The 22,627-nt window shown below is 40.1% G+C and overlaps 2 protein-coding genes and 1 long non-coding RNA gene across 6 annotated transcripts; 1 reads left to right on the top strand and 2 right to left on the bottom strand.

Annotated features, from left to right (window-relative positions):
- Positions 1-165: 165 nt before the first annotated feature.
- Positions 166-5,689, bottom strand: LOC100690622 (caspase recruitment domain-containing protein 19). 3 transcript variants are annotated; one of them, XM_005448684.4, is made up of 6 exons: positions 5,056-5,689; positions 3,933-4,078; positions 3,685-3,841; positions 3,158-3,226; positions 1,833-1,898; positions 166-1,697 (listed from the first exon to the last, which is right to left on the bottom strand). In XM_005448684.4, exons 1-6 carry the CDS (start codon positions 5,147-5,149, stop codon positions 1,585-1,587), a joined length of 645 nt encoding a protein of 214 aa, XP_005448741.1. In that variant the 5' UTR covers positions 5,150-5,689; the 3' UTR covers positions 166-1,584. The 3 variants fall into 3 exon arrangements, with proteins under 3 accessions (XP_005448741.1, XP_025757611.1, XP_005448745.1); XM_025901826.1 differs by having other exon boundaries at positions 5,060-5,689; XM_005448688.3 differs by having other exon boundaries at positions 5,170-5,689.
- A 134-nt stretch (positions 5,690-5,823) lies between these two features.
- On the bottom strand, positions 5,824-11,849 carry susd3 (sushi domain containing 3). 2 transcript variants are annotated; one of them, XM_005448683.4, is made up of 5 exons: positions 11,714-11,849; positions 8,330-8,524; positions 7,344-7,488; positions 6,718-6,885; positions 5,824-6,632 (listed from the first exon to the last, which is right to left on the bottom strand). In XM_005448683.4, the coding sequence occupies exons 2-5, from the start codon at positions 8,496-8,498 to the stop codon at positions 6,287-6,289; spliced, it is 828 nt and encodes a 275-aa protein (XP_005448740.1). In that variant the 5' UTR covers positions 8,499-8,524; positions 11,714-11,849; the 3' UTR covers positions 5,824-6,286. The 2 variants fall into 2 exon arrangements, with proteins under 2 accessions (XP_005448740.1, XP_003438881.1); XM_003438833.5 differs by lacking the exon at positions 11,714-11,849 and adding an exon at positions 10,087-10,595.
- A 120-nt stretch (positions 11,850-11,969) lies between these two features.
- Positions 11,970-12,994, top strand: LOC109196179 (uncharacterized). The gene is made up of 2 exons (XR_002057651.2): positions 11,970-12,210; positions 12,658-12,994. It is a non-coding gene; the product is annotated as an uncharacterized LOC109196179 (long non-coding RNA).
- Positions 12,995-22,627: the final 9,633 nt, after the last annotated feature.

The raw sequence follows: 22,627 nt of genomic DNA, 5'->3' as shown, positions 1-22,627 counted from the left end.
GAAACAGCCACACTGATAGCCAGATTTGATGATACACACAGCTTCACTTGGAGGTGATCTGTAGACTGATATATATACATAATGTATATCCATGGCTCCTACCGCTCTGTCTTGAAGTTTAACAAAGTGACTCTGTGGGGGCTGCGCATCAGAGGATGCTGATGATCAACGAGGACTTTTAGTTCCTTTGAAGCGAGCGTATTAATAGCTCTCTCGTGGGAATGTGGATGCCAGAGTGTGAACTGAACAATCACTCTGGTGACATTTCCAGCCCCCTTTAGCACCTCCCAATTCCTCCTCTCTCTCTTTGACTCCCCTCTCATCTGTTGCTCTCACTTTGCAGGGAAGACAGTGGCAGAAAAATGCTGCGGAGTGCTGAAAATCTCCTGAGATCAGACACCTCTGCTCTGCTGCTGTGATGTAGACCTTACCTTCGACGTGGCTACATTCCTGCACATCGTTTATTACAAGAAATAGAAAGCATTCAAATGCACCCATCAGGGTATTTCAAAGGCAGTCTATCTAGCAGCATTTAATGGAGCATTTCATCAAGTTAGCTTAACTCATTCAACCAAATTGATTGTCATTATTCATTAATGAGGTCTGATCCCTGCTTCCCATTGTCATTGTTATAGCACACTTGAATAGTTTTCTGTTTTTTGTGTGTGTATGAGTGAGGAAGCAGTGCCCTCTAGTGTATGTGTTGCTGCTGTTGAATCAATTAGATGAATAATTTAACATAATCTCCATTTCATGATGACAGTGCAGTGAACAGTGCCAGAAACTAACCCGGAAAAGCTAATCAATGCACTGCTAATTACCTTTAATTCCCCTTTGTGGCTACACTACGGCAACATATACAGCATTTAATTAATTACGTACCCATTTCTACAAAGACCTTTGTCGAATATTTGTTACACTAGACTAAAAATAAGATGCAAACACAGGTGACCCTAATTTGTTGTGCTTTATTTGAAAATAAGTAACACTATTAGAGCGCCCTTTATTTTGCAGATTTCATAGAAGGCACTGGAGGTGGGCTAAGGTGTGATCATACATGTATTTGTTGTGAAATGCGTTAATAAACAGAGCAATGAAAAATTCAAGTTGTTAAATTAAGTGCAAACCAAGAGCCTACCCACACAGGTGCTCCTACTTGAAGCTCTCCTCAAAATACACTTCATTGCCCCCACTCTTGGGTTTGTTGCACCCAAACAACCGACTCAGTCTACAGTAAGTGAAAACAGCTTTGTGGAAGTGCAGCTGCACGGTTACACTTGGTTATTATTATGCTTTAAGCATTTTAGTTTAAAAGAACGAAATTCATAGCTATCTACAAACAGGAAATCCAGGCAAGAGTCATACATACAAGTACTCTGGAAGAACATTGCATAGTTCTGCCATTTCAGGAGATGTACGCTGTGAGAATTTGTGACAGAATCAGTCAGGTCAAGTTACATTCCTCCAATCAGTACTTTTGTAAATAAATTAGGATGTGCGGTTTAGGAAAATGATGAGTTTGGCACAGAAAAAAGACATTTTTCATGGCTTCTTCTTCTCATTGCCTCGATGTTTTCATTTTTTCTACTTTCCAACTTCTCCATATGAAATGAAAACATCTCTAGCATCTTTACTCAGTCTTACAGCAGAGCAGTGAAGAAACACTCCAGTGCATCTCAAGGTTTCACCCTCTGTGTCTATAATGAAGAGCAAAAAAACAACAACAGAGTTTTGAGTATATGGAGGGTGTGTTTTGAAATGTTGAACATGATCAAAGTAAGTAAAGTAAGTCTCAAGTCTTTGTCCCTCTCACTTTTTGTGCCACGACTCACCTCCGTAATAGTAGAGTATTGCAATTCCAACTACAAAACTGAAGCAGCTCAGGAAGAACATTGGTCCTGCAGGAGGAGAGAATAAAGCTATTAACTATACAATTAATTATCTGATCAGTGTGCGGTAGCCTACTTAATACCTACTTAATAAATTAGATGATCCAAAAAAACTACAAAAACGGGCAAACTAAAATAATAGCTTCCATTCTGCATGGCAAAGTCAAGAGTCCTAAATCTGCTCTGTGTACATAAAGTTGTCTTGCTCACAAGCTAAACAAGCTCCTTTGGATGACTTATGATCAGGAGTCAGTGTTTCACGGCATCTCTGATGACCCATTTCCCTGCTGACATACTTTTGACCCAGTGGACGCAGCTCTGACTGTTCAAAGGAATGCAGGACAGAGGAAGCTGCTTTATACATGAGCTTAACTGGCCTCACAAAGCTTGTGCTCTCAGTGTGATGGAATGATGAATGGTGGAGCAGTAAAGAGCAGTGATGGGGCCCGCATTCTGATGCTAGGGGTTAAAAGGTTCAACAGACAACTGCGTTTGCTCAAGTCCACAGCTTAGTTGAGCTTAAGGGGCTTATCTTGGGATCAGTGAGGGGGTACAGAGGGACCCTGACACACACTCACACAAACTGTAACAATATAATAATTTTAAAAAAGCCATGCAGGCAAGTTAAAGAAAAAATGGCACATATAGGGCTTTTATGAGTCATTACTTACATATTATCATTTTATATATTTCACAAGTGATTACTAGTATCGCATTTGTTTTCAAATTGCCCCCTAGTTAGTGCCATTGTCAGATTGAAAGTCAGTTTTTAGCGTTTAGTCATATTTTTAAACTTAGAAATCAACAGAATAGCTCAACCATTAACAGCAGTGCATTTGTGAGCTTTTCTGCCATCAAGTCAGTGACAGACTATGGATTACACTGCACATTTGACTTGAAATTGTCAGATGTTGCTGACTATTAGTTCATGTTTGTGATTGTATTTCATGAACTTCCTGCAACTAAATCTGCATGATTCCTCCTGAGAGGGACTGGAAGTAAAAGTGTGCATGTTTTTGAAATAAATAAGTCCAATTTCCTGGAAAGCACGTCATGAATTGTCTAAATGATGCAGAATTACTTTAATAATTACTAAATAATTACAGAATAACTAAGAAACAGCAACATTTATCGTGTAATATCACTGTATAAATCAATGAATGTTTTTTTAGTTTGTGAAATCTCAATATTCTTAAATTTTAAACATTTGAATGATTTACATAGAAACAACCCTTTTTTCTGTTGTTAATGATGGTGATTATATGTACCTCTGTCGTTAAGCACATATCGCTCTTGCCGAACTGTCTTGTCATTAGTGCATTTTGAATCTGCCACCTCTAAAAACAGAAAGTAAAAGAGGTTAAAAGGTGGCATTCCACTTTAAATAACAACGTGTGAAGTGTTAAATGGCTACTTGGACAGCAGTCTAGGCAGCACATTAGCTTCTCTTTGCATCTTAAACAGGATAAGCCTATGTAAAGCTAGACACAGCAGGGGAGCCACCTTTATAGGACACTTTGGAAGCTGCTCCTGTAATTTGTGTAACCTCATCACTCCAAACATACAAGATGCACTTTTTTTAACATGGTACAAAAAGCAACCAGTGCTTTAAAAAAAAAGCTTAGCAGACACAAAACTTATGCTTTAAGGGTAAAACCAGAACCTTTAGGTCCCACAAAGACATTGGTTCAATAGTTGTGTCTGCAATAAAATTAATGTGAAATTGAACTTTATGGAGAAGAAAGAGCTATCATCCAATCTGGAATCTGTAGCCAATAAAAGTTCAATGTTTCACCTCTTTCTCTGACTCTGCTAGGCAGGCTAGAGTAGATGTCCTCTGTGTGGATGTGAAGAGCTCTGTAGAATTCATGACATGCCTCTTCGCCTTTTCTGTGCAGGTGCTTCAAGAGCTCTGCTAACCGCACCTTGGTGGGCACGCTTAAGTTCCTGAACTGCAGGGAGACACAGGCTGCATTGAATCACTGCACGCATCTGCACAGTATGCTTCTATTTTGTTTGTGTAACACAAATAGCTGCAGTGACCCTGTGGGCTTCCTTGTCACTTAGTATCTGCGGGTAGATCCTGTTGAGCTGCAGGACAAGTCTGTCAACCAGCTCAGTGTCCATCCTCTGATCTGAGCACAGGAACTGGGAGTCACTCTGCAGCTGCTCTTGGTAACCATCGGTGTCTAGTAAAGGAAGATTGATGAAAGTGAAAAGACATTGCTTAACAAGGGCTGTCAAGGCCAGTGCTGGTCAGAGTGTGGAGACCAGGTCAGAAACAGGCTATGACCCTGCACAACTGGCTCATGCGACAAAGCCCTAACAGAAGGGCTGCAGATTTTATGGCTAGTCTTAGTCATTTCTTAGTAAGCTGGTCTTGGAATCAGCCATGTTCTGAAAATAAGGGACTAAGAGGTTTATTCTCTTGTTTAGAAAGGCGAATGCAATAGCTGCTAACTTGTCAGTTTCACAACACTTTATAGCTTCTATAAATAATGTTAGTACTCAAAATCAGCCAACTACAGTTTAAGATGCATAAAATGGTGAGAGACAGCAGAAAGACTGTAAGGTGTTTAGTATTAATAGTTTGGGCTCTGAACCAGTTTTCGTTTCCAAAAATTATGCACGAGCATTGTCTGCCATTCTTTTAAAAAAAGATGCTACACTTAAGAAGAAGACGACAAAAGGGGATGCATGGAAGTAAATATCCACACTGCCAATCATTAAGTAATATAGATATTGTACTTGTCCTGACCACTGTTGGTATTCTTATGTGCAATTGTGTACTTAACACATTAAACAGGCTACAGGCTGCAGCTGATGAGCAAACATGCAACTAATATTTCTGTCATCTGTTCATGAAACATAAACTATTAACTAAATTAGTAGGTAAGTGTCAGATACTGTCATAGTACTTTACTTTATCCCAATGTCCAGTTAATGCTATAATATCTCTATGGACTGGACTGACAACAGAAGGAGCTGCGTATCTTTAATGAAGGTCTGTATGCCTCTGATGACAGTAGTCTTTAAAACGCCTGCCGATTTAGTTACCGGTTGCATATCAGGACAAACGATGATGTTGACCCATAATAAATTACTTAATAACTATGTATAACAACAACTACTTTATACTATGAATTTACAGCAACAAGTGGCGCACCCACAGAGAGAGTGAGAGAGTCTGGTAGGATCTCCTGGAAGTCTTGGCTTTGGCGCAAGGATACGCGCAAAGTACTCACAACAAGGCGAAACATCTTATCCTCGCTTCACAAACCTGACATACTGACAAATAAACACCGTGTGTGGACTTGACAATCGGACCGACAGCCTCCCCGGTGAAACTTCCTGGTCTCCCCCGTGAGTCGGTGCTCCGCTGCCCCGTTACATCAGCACGCTTGGCCGTGGCGTCACCACATGACCGACCTCAAGGCTACATGGTGATGTTAATGAGCCGGTGTTCTGGGAATCCATCCTACCTACCCGTTGTTTCTGCGCATGCGCACAACACGAACTTCAGTGGCAGCCCGTCCTACCTTTATGAGTATTAGCTAGAAAAATACTCTGACCGGTAAAATTAACTGCCAAACCATCCTACCTTTGTGAATGTCACCTACAAGCATACTTAAACTGCTAAAATTTAGTGGCAAATCGTCCTACTTTTGTTAATCTGAGCTACAAGCATACTTTAATAGCTACATTTAAGTGGCGAACCATCCTACCTTTGTGAATATGACCTAGAAGCATACTTTAACAGCTCAAATTCAGTGGCAAATCATCCTACCTTTGTTAATAACAGCTACACACATACTCTGACGGGTAAAATTAAGTGCCAAACCATGCTACCTTTGTGAATGTTATGATATTAATAATAAACGTAGGCATTTATATTGTTAAATAAACTCTCCCCACTCCAATGCATCACTCATTATTGTTATTATACGTTTGTCATTTATTTACATTTCTCAAAATTATTATTTACACATACGTCAGTGTTTTACAACATCTCTTCTCGTGTCAAGAGTGAACTTTTCCCAGATTCCCACACTCTCCTCAGCTGCCAGCAAAGTTAATTATATCGCAATAGATCCCTTAAGTGTTAACCTCAAGCAGCAGAACTTCCTTTTAAGCTCAAACCTCTTGACATCCGAAGAACAGCTCTCTCCAAGGCTGGTGTCCTGAAAATACACTGGCTCCTCTTTACAGACAGGGGGCAGTGTGCCATTACAGTTTGCATAAAAAGGCACATTAGTCTGTCCATTTTGCCACTGCTGATACACCAAAACATACTGATACAGTTATTACATCCCCCAGTCCTTGTCTATACAGCTGACACTGTTGTACAGATTTAGATATTAAACAAAGTCTTGATTGATGATTTTTGTGCGCTGTCCTCACACTGATATAATCCTTATGGAAAGTTCTTTGGGGTATATATTCCTGTTCGAGTTTATATTCCTCCCAGGGGCCTCATCTGCGGTTAATGGGTTTGCTCCTGATAAACTGCTCTGTTGTCCTTCATACTGCCACACCAAACCAGACCCCCCTGCTGAGATCTGGACCAGGCCCGGGCTTGTACTTTGACAGGAGGACAGGGGAGAGCCGGGATACTGAGGTGGGTCAGGTTCTGGCATTTGGGGTAAGAGAGGCTGGTTATAGTCGTGTCCAGGAAGAGCAGCAGGGGGAGGTGTGGGGCCATAGTTTGTGCAGGCAGGACCATAGGCATAATGCTGGTGACATCTGTGTAAGAAAAGACAGGAAGTTGGGTTTTTTTTTGTTGTTGTTGTCACTGTGGAGCATTCAAATGAAATTCAGCACATCTTACCTGCAAGATCGTATGCTGTCACACAGGGCAGGGCTAGCGGTGTCCCATGGAGAAAGCAGATTCTCCTGGGTGTTGTTGTTGTTGTTGTTGCGGCCCTTATGACTATAACGAGACATGTTGTTCTCCTCGTTCTGGGTTGGCTCCTCCCATTGCCATGGATCTGAGTCACTGGCACAAAAATAACCATACATGTCAGTATTTCATATTTCACCAGACCTAATATTGTATTTTGGTACCTGTGGTTGTAAATAAGTAGATACATCTTTTAATACATTGTATTCAAGCAGTCCTTTTTTTGCCATGCCTTTGTCATGTTTTAGACAGTTAGAATTTCTCTGTGCTTTTATATAAATGCCACTTGTTACTCCAAAGAAGCAAAATAAAGACACATACACGCATCTGTGTAGGAGATCAGGCCTTATTTTGTGTTCCTGTCCCATTAATGTCTTATAACCCTTAGGTTAGCAATCATTTAAGCTAAGAACCCCCTAAGAATCCAGTATTTTGCAGTGTATTGTGATGTATGCTTTCCTTATAATTACATTTTACCAGTAATGATACCTTACCAGATTTACTTTTACTTTTTAAAATCTTAATTTCAACTTTTCCAGCAATCCTTAACTCACTTCTCCTCCTTTTTCCTTTCTTCCTCCTTGATGCAGTCAAGCAAACAGCAGGTGATGAAGGCCACAGACATGAAGAGGATTATGCCTGAACTCACAAAGGATGCCACCACAGCCACGCGGTAACCAAAATCATTGGGATACAGAGCTGAAGAGTGACAGAAGAAGAGCCAGTTGACTGATTTAGTAACTGATTTTTGCCTCATGTACTTAGTGTTTTGGGTTTTTTTTCTTTTACAATTCCATTCCTCATGCTACAAAACCTGTGTATAACAGAAGGCTCAAATGAGGTTTGCAGATATTGTCTACCTCACAGACTGCTGTAATATGCCACAAGTGTTTCATTGTCATTATCCAACAGAGACTTGCAGAAATAAAAAGTCATTTTGCAACAAAGTGTTCTTGCCAGCTCATCACTGAAAGGACAAAAAATATATAAATTTATTATTATTTTATTTCTTTCGGTGTCACTCTCCCATGATGATTGATTCTAAAAAATATAATTAAAATTCTTCCCTCAGTTTTTCCACTTCCTCACTGGCTGTACACCTGCCTGAAATGATTCCTCGCTGCCAGTTAGTAGCATTAATATTATTGCTTAATGAGATGTATCGACAAACAGCACATCATTTTCCCTCCATTGTGTTCCCACACAAATTAAAGTCATAATTAGTGCAAGCCAAACACAACTTAAGCATCTGCGTGTAACTTGGTCCCTAACAACAATGCCTACACATAATGTTTAATATATATTCCATCACTTTGGAATAATGAGCTGACAGACATTTCAGTGGGAGTTTTGCAGCCTCTGCAGTTTTTCCAGGAAAAGCATTTGAGACATTTAATCTTCATACACACACATTTTGGTAATGTATAATGAATATGCAATTAGGTCTATGAAGTGACATGCACCTGGCTACAAATGGGTTACTAATATGTGCCATTTTTTGTGTATTAACTGCCATCTCAAGATTTTGGTTTCTACTTACCTTGACAATAGGACTGTCCTGTCCAGTAGGTGCTGTTGGGGCCCATGACACACCTCATATCACTGCCTACCAGTTTGTGCTTCCCCGGGCACTGTAGTGATATGACAGTGCCCACATTAGTGCCATTTCCCTGGATGATCTGGTGGTTGCCCAATGTTGGCTGAGGCATGGGTGTGCACTGAGCTTTGGAATTACCTAAAGCAGAAAGCCGGAGGTCAGCTGGTGTGGACAATTTGCAGCAATGTCTACAGTTGTTGCTGCTAATGATGTTTGAGATACTGTGAATATGCATTAATCACACAAAATTCATCCAAAATTTGGGTACATGTATAATTCATGCATCTTCAAAAGAAAATTTGTATTCATAGGAACAATAAGACAACTTGGAATTCATAGATTGCACAACAATAATTCAAGGTGAACTGTATGAACAAACAAAAAGGGGGTGGGGGGGCACTGCGGATAAGAGTCAACGTGGAATGGGGCAGTCATTCCATAGCTATCAGCACTGAACCCCTAAAGGGCTGTGCAACACTGCATGACAAAACACAGCCCCCCGTAACAGCCGAGTGCCGTGCTGAGCTGAATTCTAACGGTATCAAAGAAGGAAATGTGATAAATCATTAAACAAAAGGCCTGCAAGACTGGTGGAAACACACAGGCCATCTGGAGCAACATTAAGAGAAAAAAAAAACAAGGTTATCATACTGAACAGCATGGAGCTCAGCATATTACAGGAGAAGGTCGCTCACTGTGACAGCTCAGTACACCAGCAGTTCCTGCATGTCTACAAGTCTCAGTCTACAAGAGTATGACTTCACAGTAAAACAAGCAGTTGGAATGCACATAAACACAATGACATGAAGGCGGTGGTTTCCAGCACAACTTGGAAGTATGATGTGTTTGGTTTAGGGAAAATTAAAACCAGGTTTTTGATTCTTTTTTTCTTTACTCTGAGACACCTGCTTTTGGTTTTCATTGAAATAAAACAGACAGGTTACAGGGACTGATTTAGTGGAGGTTACTTTTTTGGGATTTCCATACACCTGTTTCCGTACATCCTGGGGTCAAAAATGACCCCAAGACAACACAAGGGTTAAGTTGGAGGACAATATCCAAGGATGAGTTGTGCACTTTGAAGAAAGACATGTGGCAGACCATAAAGTGCACCAAACTATATCAAAAGTCGATGGTAGACAAATAAAAGAATAAGAGATAATAGTAAACCATAAACAATATAAAATTGTAACACGGAGACCATTAGTAACTCAGATCTCACCACAAAGACACACTTCGGTGCACAGAAGAAGAATTTTATGTAACTTGTATGTATGAGTGAAATGTCCGGCTGCTTGACGTCAGATCCACCCCTTTTCGCTTCCTCTTTCTGTCTTTTTTCTTTCTTCATAACACCTGACAATTACCGTTAATCAGACACTAATCCACCCTTTTTTTAAGTTTCATTTTATTACTGCGATGTCTAGTTCACAAAATCTATCAGATCTTTATATTACATAGGACGCTAAGATACTAATCCCTACAGTGCAATTGTTGTTACAGCAAACACTGTGAGTCCCGACAGAGCTATTGTACAACACACATGCATGGACTCGCACATCACCTGAACAAGAAGCACGCAACTTAACAGAATAAAACTGGCGTCCGTGCACAAGTGACATTTCGGTCTCTCGAGAATCCTGCACGCTGGCTTCGTCTAAATTAAATAGCATCTGGTTTTTCTATGCCATCTCTCTTACCTGACTTATTCCGTTCATTTTTGTTTGCGGTATCAGTCCTGGATACATCTGCTATTGATGCTGTTGCCGCGGACATGGTGGTGACACACAGCCGTCTCACAGAAAGCTCTTCTGGTTGTGCGTAAAGACGGCGCAGCTGTGCTCCTCTGGGCCCCGTACAGGGTAAACGAAACGAAGTGTCTAGCTGCTGGCGCGGCGCTTGAGTTTCTCTGTGCGATGTTACTCGCTTCTCGTCCAGTGAACAGCTTGTCACCACCCACACTGCACCGTAACATTCACTTATTCTAATGTTCGTTCTGTGCTGTGGCTGTCGCGCAAGCGGATGAGCGCTTGAGAGGACGACGAGAGATGAAGTGATCAGTCGAGACCTTGTCGACCAAAGCAAAAATGACTTTGCGGATTAAATCATTTCGGGTCAAGTTAGGTTTCGGGTCTGCAGCTAACTACAGCTGCGATAAACAGTCCTCCTGTGGAAAGTCTCTAGGTGCAAATCAGGATGTGGTTGAAAACCCGCAAAACACCTCCCGATAGACACGTAAACGTGGTCTATTAGAAGACTATCAAAAGTTACATCAGTTTACCAACGCCCAGCACGAGCACGTCAGCCTTAGCGCTTTCTACTCTAAAACAGATTCAGAGATTGTCAATAATAAAAGACTGTTGCCTGCTCAGGGACAAATACAGCAGGACTACATTTTAAAAACTAAGCATAACTAAGTTTGCAGTGGATCTCTCCAAAGTAAGGCTAACTGATGATGTTACATAAACATAGAAGATTAGTTGTAATACCTCGTTGAGAAGGAGGAAATTGAAAGTATAATTGTGTTAAAGAAGGAGCTCCCACCTCTCAACTGAGCCAATGAATTAGATTTTTCTTTGTTTACATCGTATGACATTGCATTCCACGTAAATTAAAAAATATCCAGTTTCTCTGTAACTAACCACACACATTTTTCTTAACGTCATTCCACTTCAGATTTTACAAATGTGGGTTTTTTCCCCCGCTTTCTTTTCCTTTTTTATGCTGTGTCACAGTTTTGTTGAGTTTGTGGTTATTCAACATGTTTAACTTCTCTGTTCTACTCACAGCTTCCTTTAAACAGTTCACACTGTAAACAATAACCTCCGTGTCCAGGTATACACTTCTTGGCCACTTCATTAGGCACATCTTTTTAACTGCTGTTTAGTAAATACCTAAATGCATATCCCAGCAACTCAATACATTTAGGAATATAGGCACCTCATTGATGCCAGAGCTCAGAGGACCAGGGCCAGACTGCTAATAGAAAGGCAACAATAATAACTCAAATAACCCCTTATGAGCTACCGCAGCAGAAGACCACATTTGGTGCTACACCCATCGGCTAACAACAGGAAACAGAAGCTAGTTTGCACAGGGTCACCAAAATTGGACAATAGAAGACTGGAAAGATGTTGGCTAGGCCGATGACTGTTGATTTCTGCTGCAACATGTGGATAGTAGGGTCAGAGTTTGGCATAAACCACATGAAAGCATGGATCCATCCTATCCTTGTGCCAAGGTGTGGGTGTTATTTTCTCTGTACATTTTGAGTCCTTAGTTGAAAATTGAGCTAAAATTGAGCATTGGTTAAACAGAACAACCTACCTGAGCATTGTTGCTGACCATGTCCATTCCTTTATGTCAACAGCATAAACATCTTCTGATGGCTGCTTCACTGTACTCAAACGGCTTAAAGTCACTTTGGGATATGGTGGAACAAAATATAAACCTATTACACACACACACACGCACACGCACACACACACGCACACACACACACAAAGCTGACCCACATCCTGTATTTAACTCTATAAACACCCTATAGAGGTGAGGCACAGAGTTTCACTTTGAATTTACATTTGAAAAAGCAGAACTGCTCTCTCTCGGTGTACCATCATTCAGAACTCTGATCATGCATCAGACTGTTTTGCTGTATTGGAACGTCCTTGTTTACCGGAGCACATCTCCTCAGACACACTGGAAGTCTTTGTTCAGACAGCAGATTGCCTCATCATTCATTGATAATGCTGCAATTACTGAAAAACTTACCATGTAGAGAGGCCAAGATTCAGAAGAACCGGTCGTTATCTACCGATTTTCAGGTAAAGAATCTCTTGCCAGAAAGAATTTTTTTAAAAAGTGCTTTTGGGGTTGTTTTTGCTTTTCTTTTTATGTGTATGCCTTTACATCCTTCATTGCTATCTGCACAATATTAGAAGCCTCCACCAAAAAAACAAAACAACAACAACAACTACTTTCTCTCTTAAGCTTTAAACAATTCTTTAGACATGAGTGGAGTTCAGCCCCAAAATGTCACAGATGGTTACAGTGTTTGTTTGTGAGTACTGAACTTCAATAAGTAGATAGCTGACGGAAAGAAAACGTCTGAATGTGTACTTCCACTTTAACAGGGACCAATTAAGCTTATTTTCAGCTTCGTATTTTATATTTAGACTCTACGAGCATGTTATGATTCACGTACTGAACCTCGACTGTCGTCTAAGTCCTCTCCCTCCATTTAACTTTCTCAACTTCCTTCTGATTGGCAGCCTCTCACAAACAGAAGGGTTGAACAGCTGGTGGTGTGGCGGTTGGTGCTCACTGGCAGGACTGCGTGCCTGAGATGACTGAATCAAGGATATTTGCTCTCACTGACATCATACAGAGCCAAATGCAGAAAAATCAATCCGACACTCATTTTTTAGTGTCGTCTGAAGAGTGAGATTACTTAAAACTTTGTTCTTGTATAATACAAGCATCCACCGCTGGACAGAAAAATAATCAAATGTATGGCAAAACAAACTGGCACTTACATAGCACCTTTGTACTCAATTCGAGTACTCAAAGGACTTTCTACTACACTGCAATAAAAAACAAAATGCATTATTTATGTCTAAGAACTTTTATCTAGCTCTTGATCCACTCCAGTGGATATACCTGGGTTAACTTGAAGCTCTGTGTCTTACCCAAGGATATATAGACACAGACAGGACGAACCATGGATCAATCCGCCAACCTTCGGACTGGTAGTTGACCCGCTCTACCATTTGAGCTACCTCCAGTAACAGAAGCTTTGCAAAATGAAAACCATGGAGCATCTATAGCTGAAACACTTATATTTTATGTTCAGTGGTAGTTGAGGACATAGGAGGTGACAACAACACAGCAAATGAGAGCATTTTGAGAAATTGATCTGAAACATTTGTCACAGCAAAAGTAAATTGTTCCCGTGTGCTCTTAGTTGGTACAGTTTGGACACTCAGGGCCTTCTGCTTTTTTCTCCAAACAGGCTTGTGTTTTCTGTACTCTGCAAAATCCAATAACCAAGCAGGAGGCCTGCTAATGAAGCTTGGGACAGTCAATAATGCCTCCTTTCCTGTATTAAAAAGAATAAAGCTAATGATGCCAAGTGTCATCATCACCGTCTGTGTAAAGAAGTGGAGCACAGATATTTAAAAGAAAGAGTAGGGTGCAAAAAAGTGCTAGAGAACAGCAAAACATAAAAGCGGTCTTACAAGAGTGATAGATAAAGGTGAGGCAGGCGAGAGTGGTCAGCTCAATGTGTCCGCCCCGTCCCTGACACAGTGACTCTGCTAGAGGGGGGACCACTCCATCATTGGAGGTAATTAAGTATAACAGGAGGGGCATCATCTCCCACTGCCAGCGGCCCCATCAACGCTGCTCCTCAAACCAGGCCACATATGGCTGGAGGTCTGGGCAGAGGAGACCAAAGGTGACCTCTCTGTGTGTCCTTGGTTAGCTCCTATAAAATGCACCCAGTGAGGCACTAATGTTAGTTGCTTGGCTACCCGTGAATGCCCAAGATATAAGTAAGGCTTCATCTACACAGAGGATGAATGGCTTTGTTTGAGATGTCTGATATGCAAATCAAGCCCTCTAAAAGCATGAGTCATTATACAAAAACAGCAAAACAAGGTCTGTTTTGGAGAACTGCAACACAAGGCTTCTAAAGAGAAGGAAGAACTTCTTTAGAGGCCATTTAATATTAATGTCAGAGTCACGTTAAAGATGAACTTTTTCTACCCTGCTTTTAAAGCTACATGGCTGACTATCCTTATCAAACTAAGTAGCGACTACTTCTAAAAGGACACCTCTCTCTCTCGCTCTCTCTCTCGCACACACACACCAATAGTCTGCCCATAACATCATTAATGCTGCTCTTGCTGTCGTCTGTGTCTGTAATCTCTGAACAAATCACTTTTTCTGGCTGGACCGATGCCATCACTGACTGGGCAACACCATAAATCTGCATCTCTGTACACTCGATGAAAGACAGAGGGAGAAATGGAAAGAAAAGGAGATGGGAAATGGGTGGCAGGTAAGAAGAATCACACTTTCGGAGGAAATTGAGTTGATCAAGCATTTCTTTCTTTCTTCAGACGTGCGCAGCGTACTGCAAGGGATACACATCCCCGCTGTGTTTCTCAGACACCAAAGAAACAACAATATCAGTGCTAGAGCTGAGAGACATAATTCAGGGATTATTATTATAGTAGGGGTGTTGACTCCCTATATACTTGCACTGTGCACGCTGCCATATCCAATGGTGATGGTATAAGGCCACAATATTTACAGCAGACTTTGGAAGCCAGCACTGAATGACAATCAAAACAAATTTGTTTTTTAATGCACATCATTTTATACAATTCCAGTTGTAGAGCAATCCATGTTTTTAATCACTAGAAATTCCTAAAACATGAACTATTATTGTTTCTGAGTAGATAAAACACAAAATTGTATTATTTGAACCCAATACTGTGATCTAAACCCATTTATTGAATGAATCACACTGCTGGCAAAAGCTTAAATGATTTCACCTAATTAGAAATAATTTGCAAAACACATTTCTGCACACAAAAACACATTTTTTTCCTCAGTGATTCACTTATGACACATCAGTGCAATACAGCTGGTGTAATTTCTTAAACAGAATAACTTGTAGTTCTGTTGCTGCCCAGACTCTACCAGATGAGATTTAAGAGCCGGCAAGGATGAGTTGAAGTTTGATGCCGACCACAGATGGAAACCAACTGGGAGGCAGTGGAGGAAAACAACAAAGAATAAAATCAAAAAGTGTAATTTCCTATGAAATTTGAGCAACTGTGAAACAGAATGCTTATGTTCATGGAATAACAACCCACACGAAAAAAAGGGGGGGAAAAATTGTAAGAATTTACCTCTGTGAGTATTACAGATTTATAAGCTGTGAGTCATACTGTGATTTACTCAAAGTGTCCACTTTCCAACTTCTCTCATGCAACACACTGTAATGTTTAGTGGATTTATTGAATTTCTGTTGTATATTTCCACAGGAGAAAAATACGAACAGCACCCACTTTCATGAGTAGACAGAATATCAGAGACATATAAGTCATACAAGAGAAGCATAAATATTTACTGAAAGTTTTCCCCAAATAGAGACGAGGCGAGCAAACTGAAAGAATTTCAGCAGACATTTATGTGATCTGAAAACAGTTTCATATTTAGCCAAAAAGGATGTGACATTTACAGTTACACTCACATTATTAGATTCATACATTCATTATATTTATCTTTCAGTTGTAAGCTTATACATATAGGGACATAATAAACATATTTCTGTCCTTCACATGTCCTAAAAGTAGGTGAATACATAAAGATGAACAAGAACACATGATGCATTGCACCATGTCATTACTGATTTCACAAAAAATTAGGCCAAAGGATGCCGAAACAATGTGGAAAAACACCCTTCCTCCTTCCAGAGGAGTTCACGGGGTAAGTAGCACAATTGATTGACTAATCTTTGGGAAATGTGTGACAACCTCGCTAAAAGCAGAAGTCTTGCCAATTTGCTGGTGTTGAGCATTCAGCTGTGTGTATAAAGAATGCCACATTTTCGCAGGAGTGGACATTCCAGCAAAATTATTCTTAAATCACACCATGCAATACTCATAAAATAACAAACAAACAAACAAACAAAAAACAGAAAAAAACTCCAAGAGCTACATCTTAGACTCTACAAGCCGTGGGTAGCACCTTAATTGTTAAAGTTGATGACAGTACAATAAGAAAAGACTGAACAAGTATGGTTTGTTTGGAAGGGTTGCCAGAAAAAAAGCCTCTTCTCTCTATAAGAACATGGCAGTTTGGAGAAAACTAAGCACGGCATATCAGCACAAAAACCTCATAACTACTGTCCAGGGTGGTGGTGGAGTGATAGATTTGGCCTGGTTTTGGAGCCACAGGACCTGGACACCTTGCCTAACCTAATCTGTTAAAGACCTTTTTTTTATGTAAAACTTCAGAAACTAAAGAGGATAAACTTTAATTTTACCATGACTGTACATCTTCCTATAGCTCTAGTGTTACGGAACCCAAAATCCAAACCCTCCCAAACCCCTTTCATCAAAGAAGGGGAGACCTAAATGAGACCTAAGTAGAGAAGAAGAAACTGATGGAAAGCATGAAATACATTTTATCAGCAGGTTAAGTGTTTTGTCACTTTCCCTGCAAATTCTTTAAGTACTTGGACATCCATGTGTGCCAAACAGTGTTAATAAGACTGGTGCAGCCTGGGCTGAATCCCACTGAGCCATCGACAAGGAGCAAACAGCAGGGTAGCCCAACAGCGCTGAAGACACCAAATCAATGATTAGAAAGTGCAGTGAAGGTGACAGGAATGGATGTACTGACCAGAAAAACATCAGAGAAAGAAAAGCGATAAAGTACTTTAAAAGAGCGTGAAAAATGGACATCTGTAAGGTTAAGTGAGGTAAAGTGTGCAGATGCATCACTTTGTTTCGTGAAGAAGGAACAAAACAGAAAATGAGCAGACAGGGCACTCGGTTTGATAACGGAGAAAAGCATTTGATACGAGGCAGTCCATGGCCTGATGGCTCCACTGGGAAATTTATTTACTTCTTATCTTAAATTTGGTTCAGTGAATGTTCATCTTCTTCCATTCACGGGGCAAATCACATTCTCTACACATTATTACTGGGGGCATTTTAGCAACATGGCCTCAGCAAACCTGTTATAATAGTACATGATGTCCACACAGATTGCCAACCTGGGCATTAAAGATTCACAGTAGATACACAGCTTTTGCAAAGAGGCCTTCATACTGATGTCCTCTTCAGGTTGATAATTTCTAAAGTATTTCCTGGAAGCGGTTCTCAAATAACATTTTTATTTATTTTAGATAAACACAGTACAATACACTGTTATATCTGAGGACATGTACTTTGGTATTTTGTTTAGCAGCATCTCACTTGACCCGTTCTCAAAATGATCCATCCCGAAATGATTGCTGCCTTTTGAAATACTTCTTTATTTCTTTTAGTGAGATTTAGATGCTATTAAGCTTCATGTCACTTTACAATGACATGCTCTGGGAAATATATAAATAGGATATTCAGGTCTACTGGCTTACATCATTGTTTATCTGACAGCGAAGAGCAGACACTATTATGGAAGGAGGTCAGATGGGTTGGACCTTTCATTAAATGTGCTCATTTAGGTTGCGGTGTAGTGTGTGTTCAAGGCAACACACATTTACGTGTTGCAGCCATATTTTTTTTTAAACTGCAAAACCTGGGGAAATAAATGAGATATAAAGTTTGCTTATTAATGAATACACAAACAGTGTACGGTACAATACTGTGCAAAAGTCTTGAGCCACCCTTCCTAATAGGAATGTTCTTACTGAAACAAAAAAATATACAATATACAATACAAGCCAAAAACAGAGTTTTTGCAGTTCTAACAACTTGGAAAGTCAATGGAATGATCACTTTTATTCTTTAACACAGCCTGAATTATATTAGGCAATCTTTCTTATAATTTCTTTCAGTAATCTTCGGGAATAGTTCTCCTGGCGTCTTCTTTCTGTGCTTTGTCAAAATGACACTAGTTACACAGAACTACCCTCACTAGTTCAATAATATTGAGGTGTGGACTCTGGGGAGGCCAACCCCTGACTGATAGCATTTCCATGCTGTGTTTTTTCTGCCCACTTATGTTTTTTACTGCTCTGGAGTGTGTCTGAGATCATTGTCATGCTAAAAAATAAAGTAGCTGCCAATAAGATGCTTTCCAAATTGTATTGCATGGTGGATGAAAATCTGATGGCACTTTTTTTTTCTTCATAATTACATCAATTTTGACTTGATCCACAGCACCACTGTTTTACAGATGGCTGTGACACTCACTGTTCTACCTCTGTCCTGACCTCCTCCATTTATATTGTACATACAAATTTCAAACTTGGATTCATCACTCCATCAGACCTGTTGCCATGGATTGTCGGGGCAGCTCTTATACAGTTTGGCACACCTTAGCCTTTTCTCCCTGTTTCCTTTGCTTAAAAATGGCTTCTTGACAGCCACCCTTTCACTGAGACCGTTTCTGTTGAATCTTTGGTGAACAGTAAATGGATCAAGTTAAGGGCCAGATGTGTCTCTCGGGTCCTGTGTCAAGTCTTTGCTGGATTTTTTCCTGTTTCTAAAGGACATGACTTTTAGATACGGTTCATTTGCTGTAGATAGATCTTTAGGCCTGTCACTTCTTCTTTTGTCCTCCATTTGTCCATTTGTCTTCAGATGTTTTTTGGGATACACAGCACAGCATACTGAGATATGCCAAGTTTTCAGCTGACAGCTCTTTGGGAATCACTTTCATAGTGTAAAAATACATTTTCATAAATTGTAATTTTGTAAATTGCCTAAAGATAGAATTTATGATCTGCTCTTTGCTAAATTATTTATTGTGTGTAGATTCAACACTGATTCAGGTCAGTGTTAAGTGTTTTAACAAACAAACAAACAAAAAACAACAATAAATGAGTGAAAAAGTAGCCACTGTCCAAAGATAAACTCTGAAGGACCTTGAAAAAACCTGGAGAACTATTGACAAAACACCTTTTTCTCCTTGGAAGCAAAATATAAAGAAACTAAGAGTGTCTCAAGTCTTTTGAACAGTACTATGATTTCTGGTGCCTTATAATGGAACTATATAGATCATGCAGTCACTCTGAGGCTATTCTGGTTATTCACTTGAATAGAACTCAAATTATCATCATCAAATCCATCTAATGGCTTCTAATTAATATATAATAGTAGGATGACTAACCCTCTCCAGTGCCTTTAAATCTGAATAGATTCCTTTTATCACCCACCTCCACTCAGGGTGTGAATAACACATAGAAAGATGTTAGGTGATGTACTGTTACTATTACAAAAGTCTCTTCAATCCTCACCACAGATCTTGCATCACTTCAGTTTCGTTGATTAAAAGCCGGTCATTTCCTCAGGACACCTGGATTTTTAATTCAGAGAGGATGCCAGTGTGTGTTGTGCTCAGGTCAAGACTAATGGTTATGAGATTCTACTTTAACGACATCAAACTTCCAGAAGATTATTTGTCTGGCTGGTTGTTAAAGAAAATATCCAGCATGCATCAAGTGACTTTATTAAAGAAAGACCAAAACATGGACACAAGCAACGAAACTGGAGTAAAGCAAAAGTGCACAAAAAGTTTCTTGCAATAGTCGCAACCACTTCCTTTACAGGAACTGAGAGCTGTTTACTTCCTTTACTTCAGAAAGCAAAGTTTCAGTATTTGCATTGTACGTGGGTGGCACTGCAGAGAGCAATGGATGGTACAGTGCAGCATGTTGCAAAACAAGGGTGTGTCGAGGCTCAATCTTACCCTAACCTTATCAAGATACAATCAAAATAGAATACAAAATGATTTGAGTGGAAAACAGAAATCAAAGACAGAGAGAAATTTGGCTCTCTTTTCCCCCCCGTATTAATTCAATTCAATTCAATTCAATTTTATTTATATAGCGCCAAATCACAACAAAAGTCGCCTCAAGGCGCTTTATATTGTACAGTAGATAGCACAATAATAAATATTAGAACTCCAGGCCTCGAGGGCCAGTGTCCTGCAGGGTTTAGATGTGTCCTTAATCCAACACAGCTGATTCAAATGGCTAAATTACCTCCTCAATATGTCTTGAAGTTCTCTAGAGGCCTGGTAATGAACTAATCATTTGATTCAGGTGTGCTGACCCAGGGTGAGCTCTAAAACCTGCAGGACACCGGCCCTCGAGGCCTGGAGTTCGAGACCCCTGCTCTAAAGTATGAATATGACACCAACAGATGCGCCTACATATACGTGAAATCCAAAGGTGTTACCACAGTACAGTCGCTGGCTTAGCATGCCAAACAGAAGTTTGGCAGTGTAGCAAGTGATGGATCGTCTGTCATTGGCTGAAACTCTAATATGGCTGCAATTGCTATATTTACAGTAGCAATAAATCAAATAACAATATGGAAACAATTTTTCTATGTAGAGTTGAAGGGGTTGCTTGCAGTTATGGACCTACTGAGCATCAACACCTGAATCTGCTGCTGGCTTAGCAAGTTTGTGCTTATTATTGAGATGCACTGTCTGCAACTTCACTTTTTTTTCATTCACTCTCACAGCTCACTGTGTTATTTTTGCTTGCAGCAGGCAAACGCTTCAGCTTAAAAGCCCTGAAAACCTACTACACTCCACAAGCTCGGATGGAAGACAGACACAGTTAGAAAGTGGATGATGAAAAAAAAAATGCAGTATTTAGCAGCTAAATCACAAAGTGAAACGAGAGTGAGTACTGCACAAACAATCATCAGGTGGATGATAACGCTGATAATGTCCTTACATACTTTATATATTTGTACTCTAATTTTAGAGCTGTTTGCTAACAAATCACATTTTAACAAGATATTTCTCAATGTGAGACATATGGTCATCTGCTTTTCACACAGGCTGCAAATACAAAACAAAACTAATTAAATTATGAAAAATAAGAATCATTCTCATAGATTGTGGACTAAAGTGTTGGAAACACATGCTGATCAACCACATTTGACGATGCTGCCACCTCTGCTAAAAACAGAAGAGGAGAAAAAAGAAAAGAGAAGTAAAGAGAATTGAGAAATGTCATCACTTCTATGTGAAAGCAGGTGCTAATTTGTTATTTTTGTTCTTTCCCCCAAATGGCTGGGCCAGAAGGAACATGTATTCAGAGGTTTGATGGTGCAAAATGCAAATGTTTCTGGGCCATGCAGATGCAGGTTCACACACATGCTCATGCACACTCACACAAACAGCTGGTAAGAGGCTTACGCTCCAGTGGCGTATAACAGCTTTCCCATTAAATTCATTCTCTTCAGCTGTGATGGAAGAGGAACAAACCTCAAAAATCTGTGGTCACAACCTGAAACCTTGAAAAAAAGTCTCTCTTTGAAATGTTCAGATTCTATTTGCTCTCAACTATTACATTTCGTTTTTATACTTTTATTCAGCAACAATGGCTCCGATCAACCAACCTTGTCTTTTGTGTTCATTCAAAGAGGTCTGTGCCCTTGATGAATAGAGCCATTAAGAGAAGCCTTGGGGCTTCTATTAGAGGTCAATTCGACATGTTAAAGTTCCGCTACAACCTTGGTAGAGTCAGCTGTTTCTGGCCAACACAGATAAAGAAGTGCGAGAAGGAAACAGAGAAAAAAAAAAGTCCATTGTCAATTAGGGTGGTTTGTCATCCACAAACAACTGGGAGAAAGTAAAATTGACTCAAACTTAGGCTGTTAGCATCCATAACCTCACATTGTATAGCTGAGAAAAGAGCAGTTAAAATAGATTTTCAAAGAAAAAAAAAGTTTAGCTGGAAAGAAAAACAACACACAGAGCAGGAGAGAGGCCTCTGGAGGGATGATGAGAGCTTATCTCAGCATGGTCTCCGTCCTGCAGCACACTCAGTACCCACCCTGCTCCGGTCTGTTCTAGATGTACAGCATGTAAAACTATGACAGAAGGAGCAGTCAGCATTTTGCTCTCTATCTTTGCACCACGGCTCACGGCTCTACAGAAAAGCCAGCCTTCAAATTAATCATTTTGACACCTAGTGTTGACTTGCTAAATAAAGAAGTTATGGTTCATACCCTCATATCAATACCTGTCCTCTCGCCATTTTTTGTGAATGCGCACATCAATAAATTTATGCTTATAAGAACTAGTGTGGTGGCTTCAAAATAGAGACAAAAAAGAAGGGGGGACGGAGGTTAAAACTGAATCAAATCAAGATGTAGAAAAATGCACCAAAGGCAGCTGCAACAGCTTTTCTACACTCCTTCCGCGCCTTCTTTTACACACACACACACACACACACACACACACACACACACACACACACACACACACACACACACACACACACACACACACACACACACACACATATCTGAGAGTTGAAATCACATGCAGTCGAAGCACCCCGCTCTTTCAGAAAGTTAGATTTTCCCATATCCCTTTGATTTTGTTCTGCTCTTTGCACTTTTGAGGCAGACATAAACAAACAGAAAAAGTATAACTTGCAGATGTTGAAAAGTTCTAACTCCCTGCATACTTCTTATTAAGAGCGAAGTCAACCATTAAACCAGATAAATGACAATAATCTGTGTGCTGATA

Source organism: Oreochromis niloticus, linkage group LG20, assembly GCF_001858045.2.
Source record: "Oreochromis niloticus isolate F11D_XX linkage group LG20, O_niloticus_UMD_NMBU, whole genome shotgun sequence".
Taxonomy (NCBI): domain Eukaryota; kingdom Metazoa; phylum Chordata; class Actinopteri; order Cichliformes; family Cichlidae; genus Oreochromis; species Oreochromis niloticus.
The sequence above is the reverse complement of the archived record's forward strand: the minus strand, read 5'-3'. Positions and strand labels throughout refer to the sequence as shown.

What these genes read in the sequence shown, in the direction of transcription:
- LOC100690622 (XM_005448684.4), bottom strand. Translation starts at nt 5,149, where the DNA reads ATGTTTCGCCTTGTTGTGAGTACTTTGCGCGTATCCTTGCGCCAAAGC. An exon ending in CTCTCTCACTCTCTCTGTGG is followed by an intron (nt 4,079 to 5,055) that starts GTGCGCCACTTG and finishes TTCCTTTACTAG; the next exon opens with ACACCGATGGTTACCAAGAG. An exon ending in ATATGTGCTTAACGACAGAG is followed by an intron (nt 1,899 to 3,157) that starts GTACATATAATC and finishes CTCCTCCTGCAG; the next exon opens with GACCAATGTTCTTCCTGAGC.
- susd3 (XM_003438833.5), bottom strand. Translation starts at nt 10,162, where the DNA reads ATGTCCGCGGCAACAGCATCAATAGCAGATGTATCCAGGACTGATACC. An exon ending in AAATGAACGGAATAAGTCAG is followed by an intron (nt 8,525 to 10,086) that starts GTAAGAGAGATG and finishes TTTCTGCTTTAG; the next exon opens with GTAATTCCAAAGCTCAGTGC. An exon ending in GAAAGGAAAAAGGAGGAGAA is followed by an intron (nt 6,886 to 7,343) that starts GTGAGTTAAGGA and finishes TTTTTGTGCCAG; the next exon opens with TGACTCAGATCCATGGCAAT.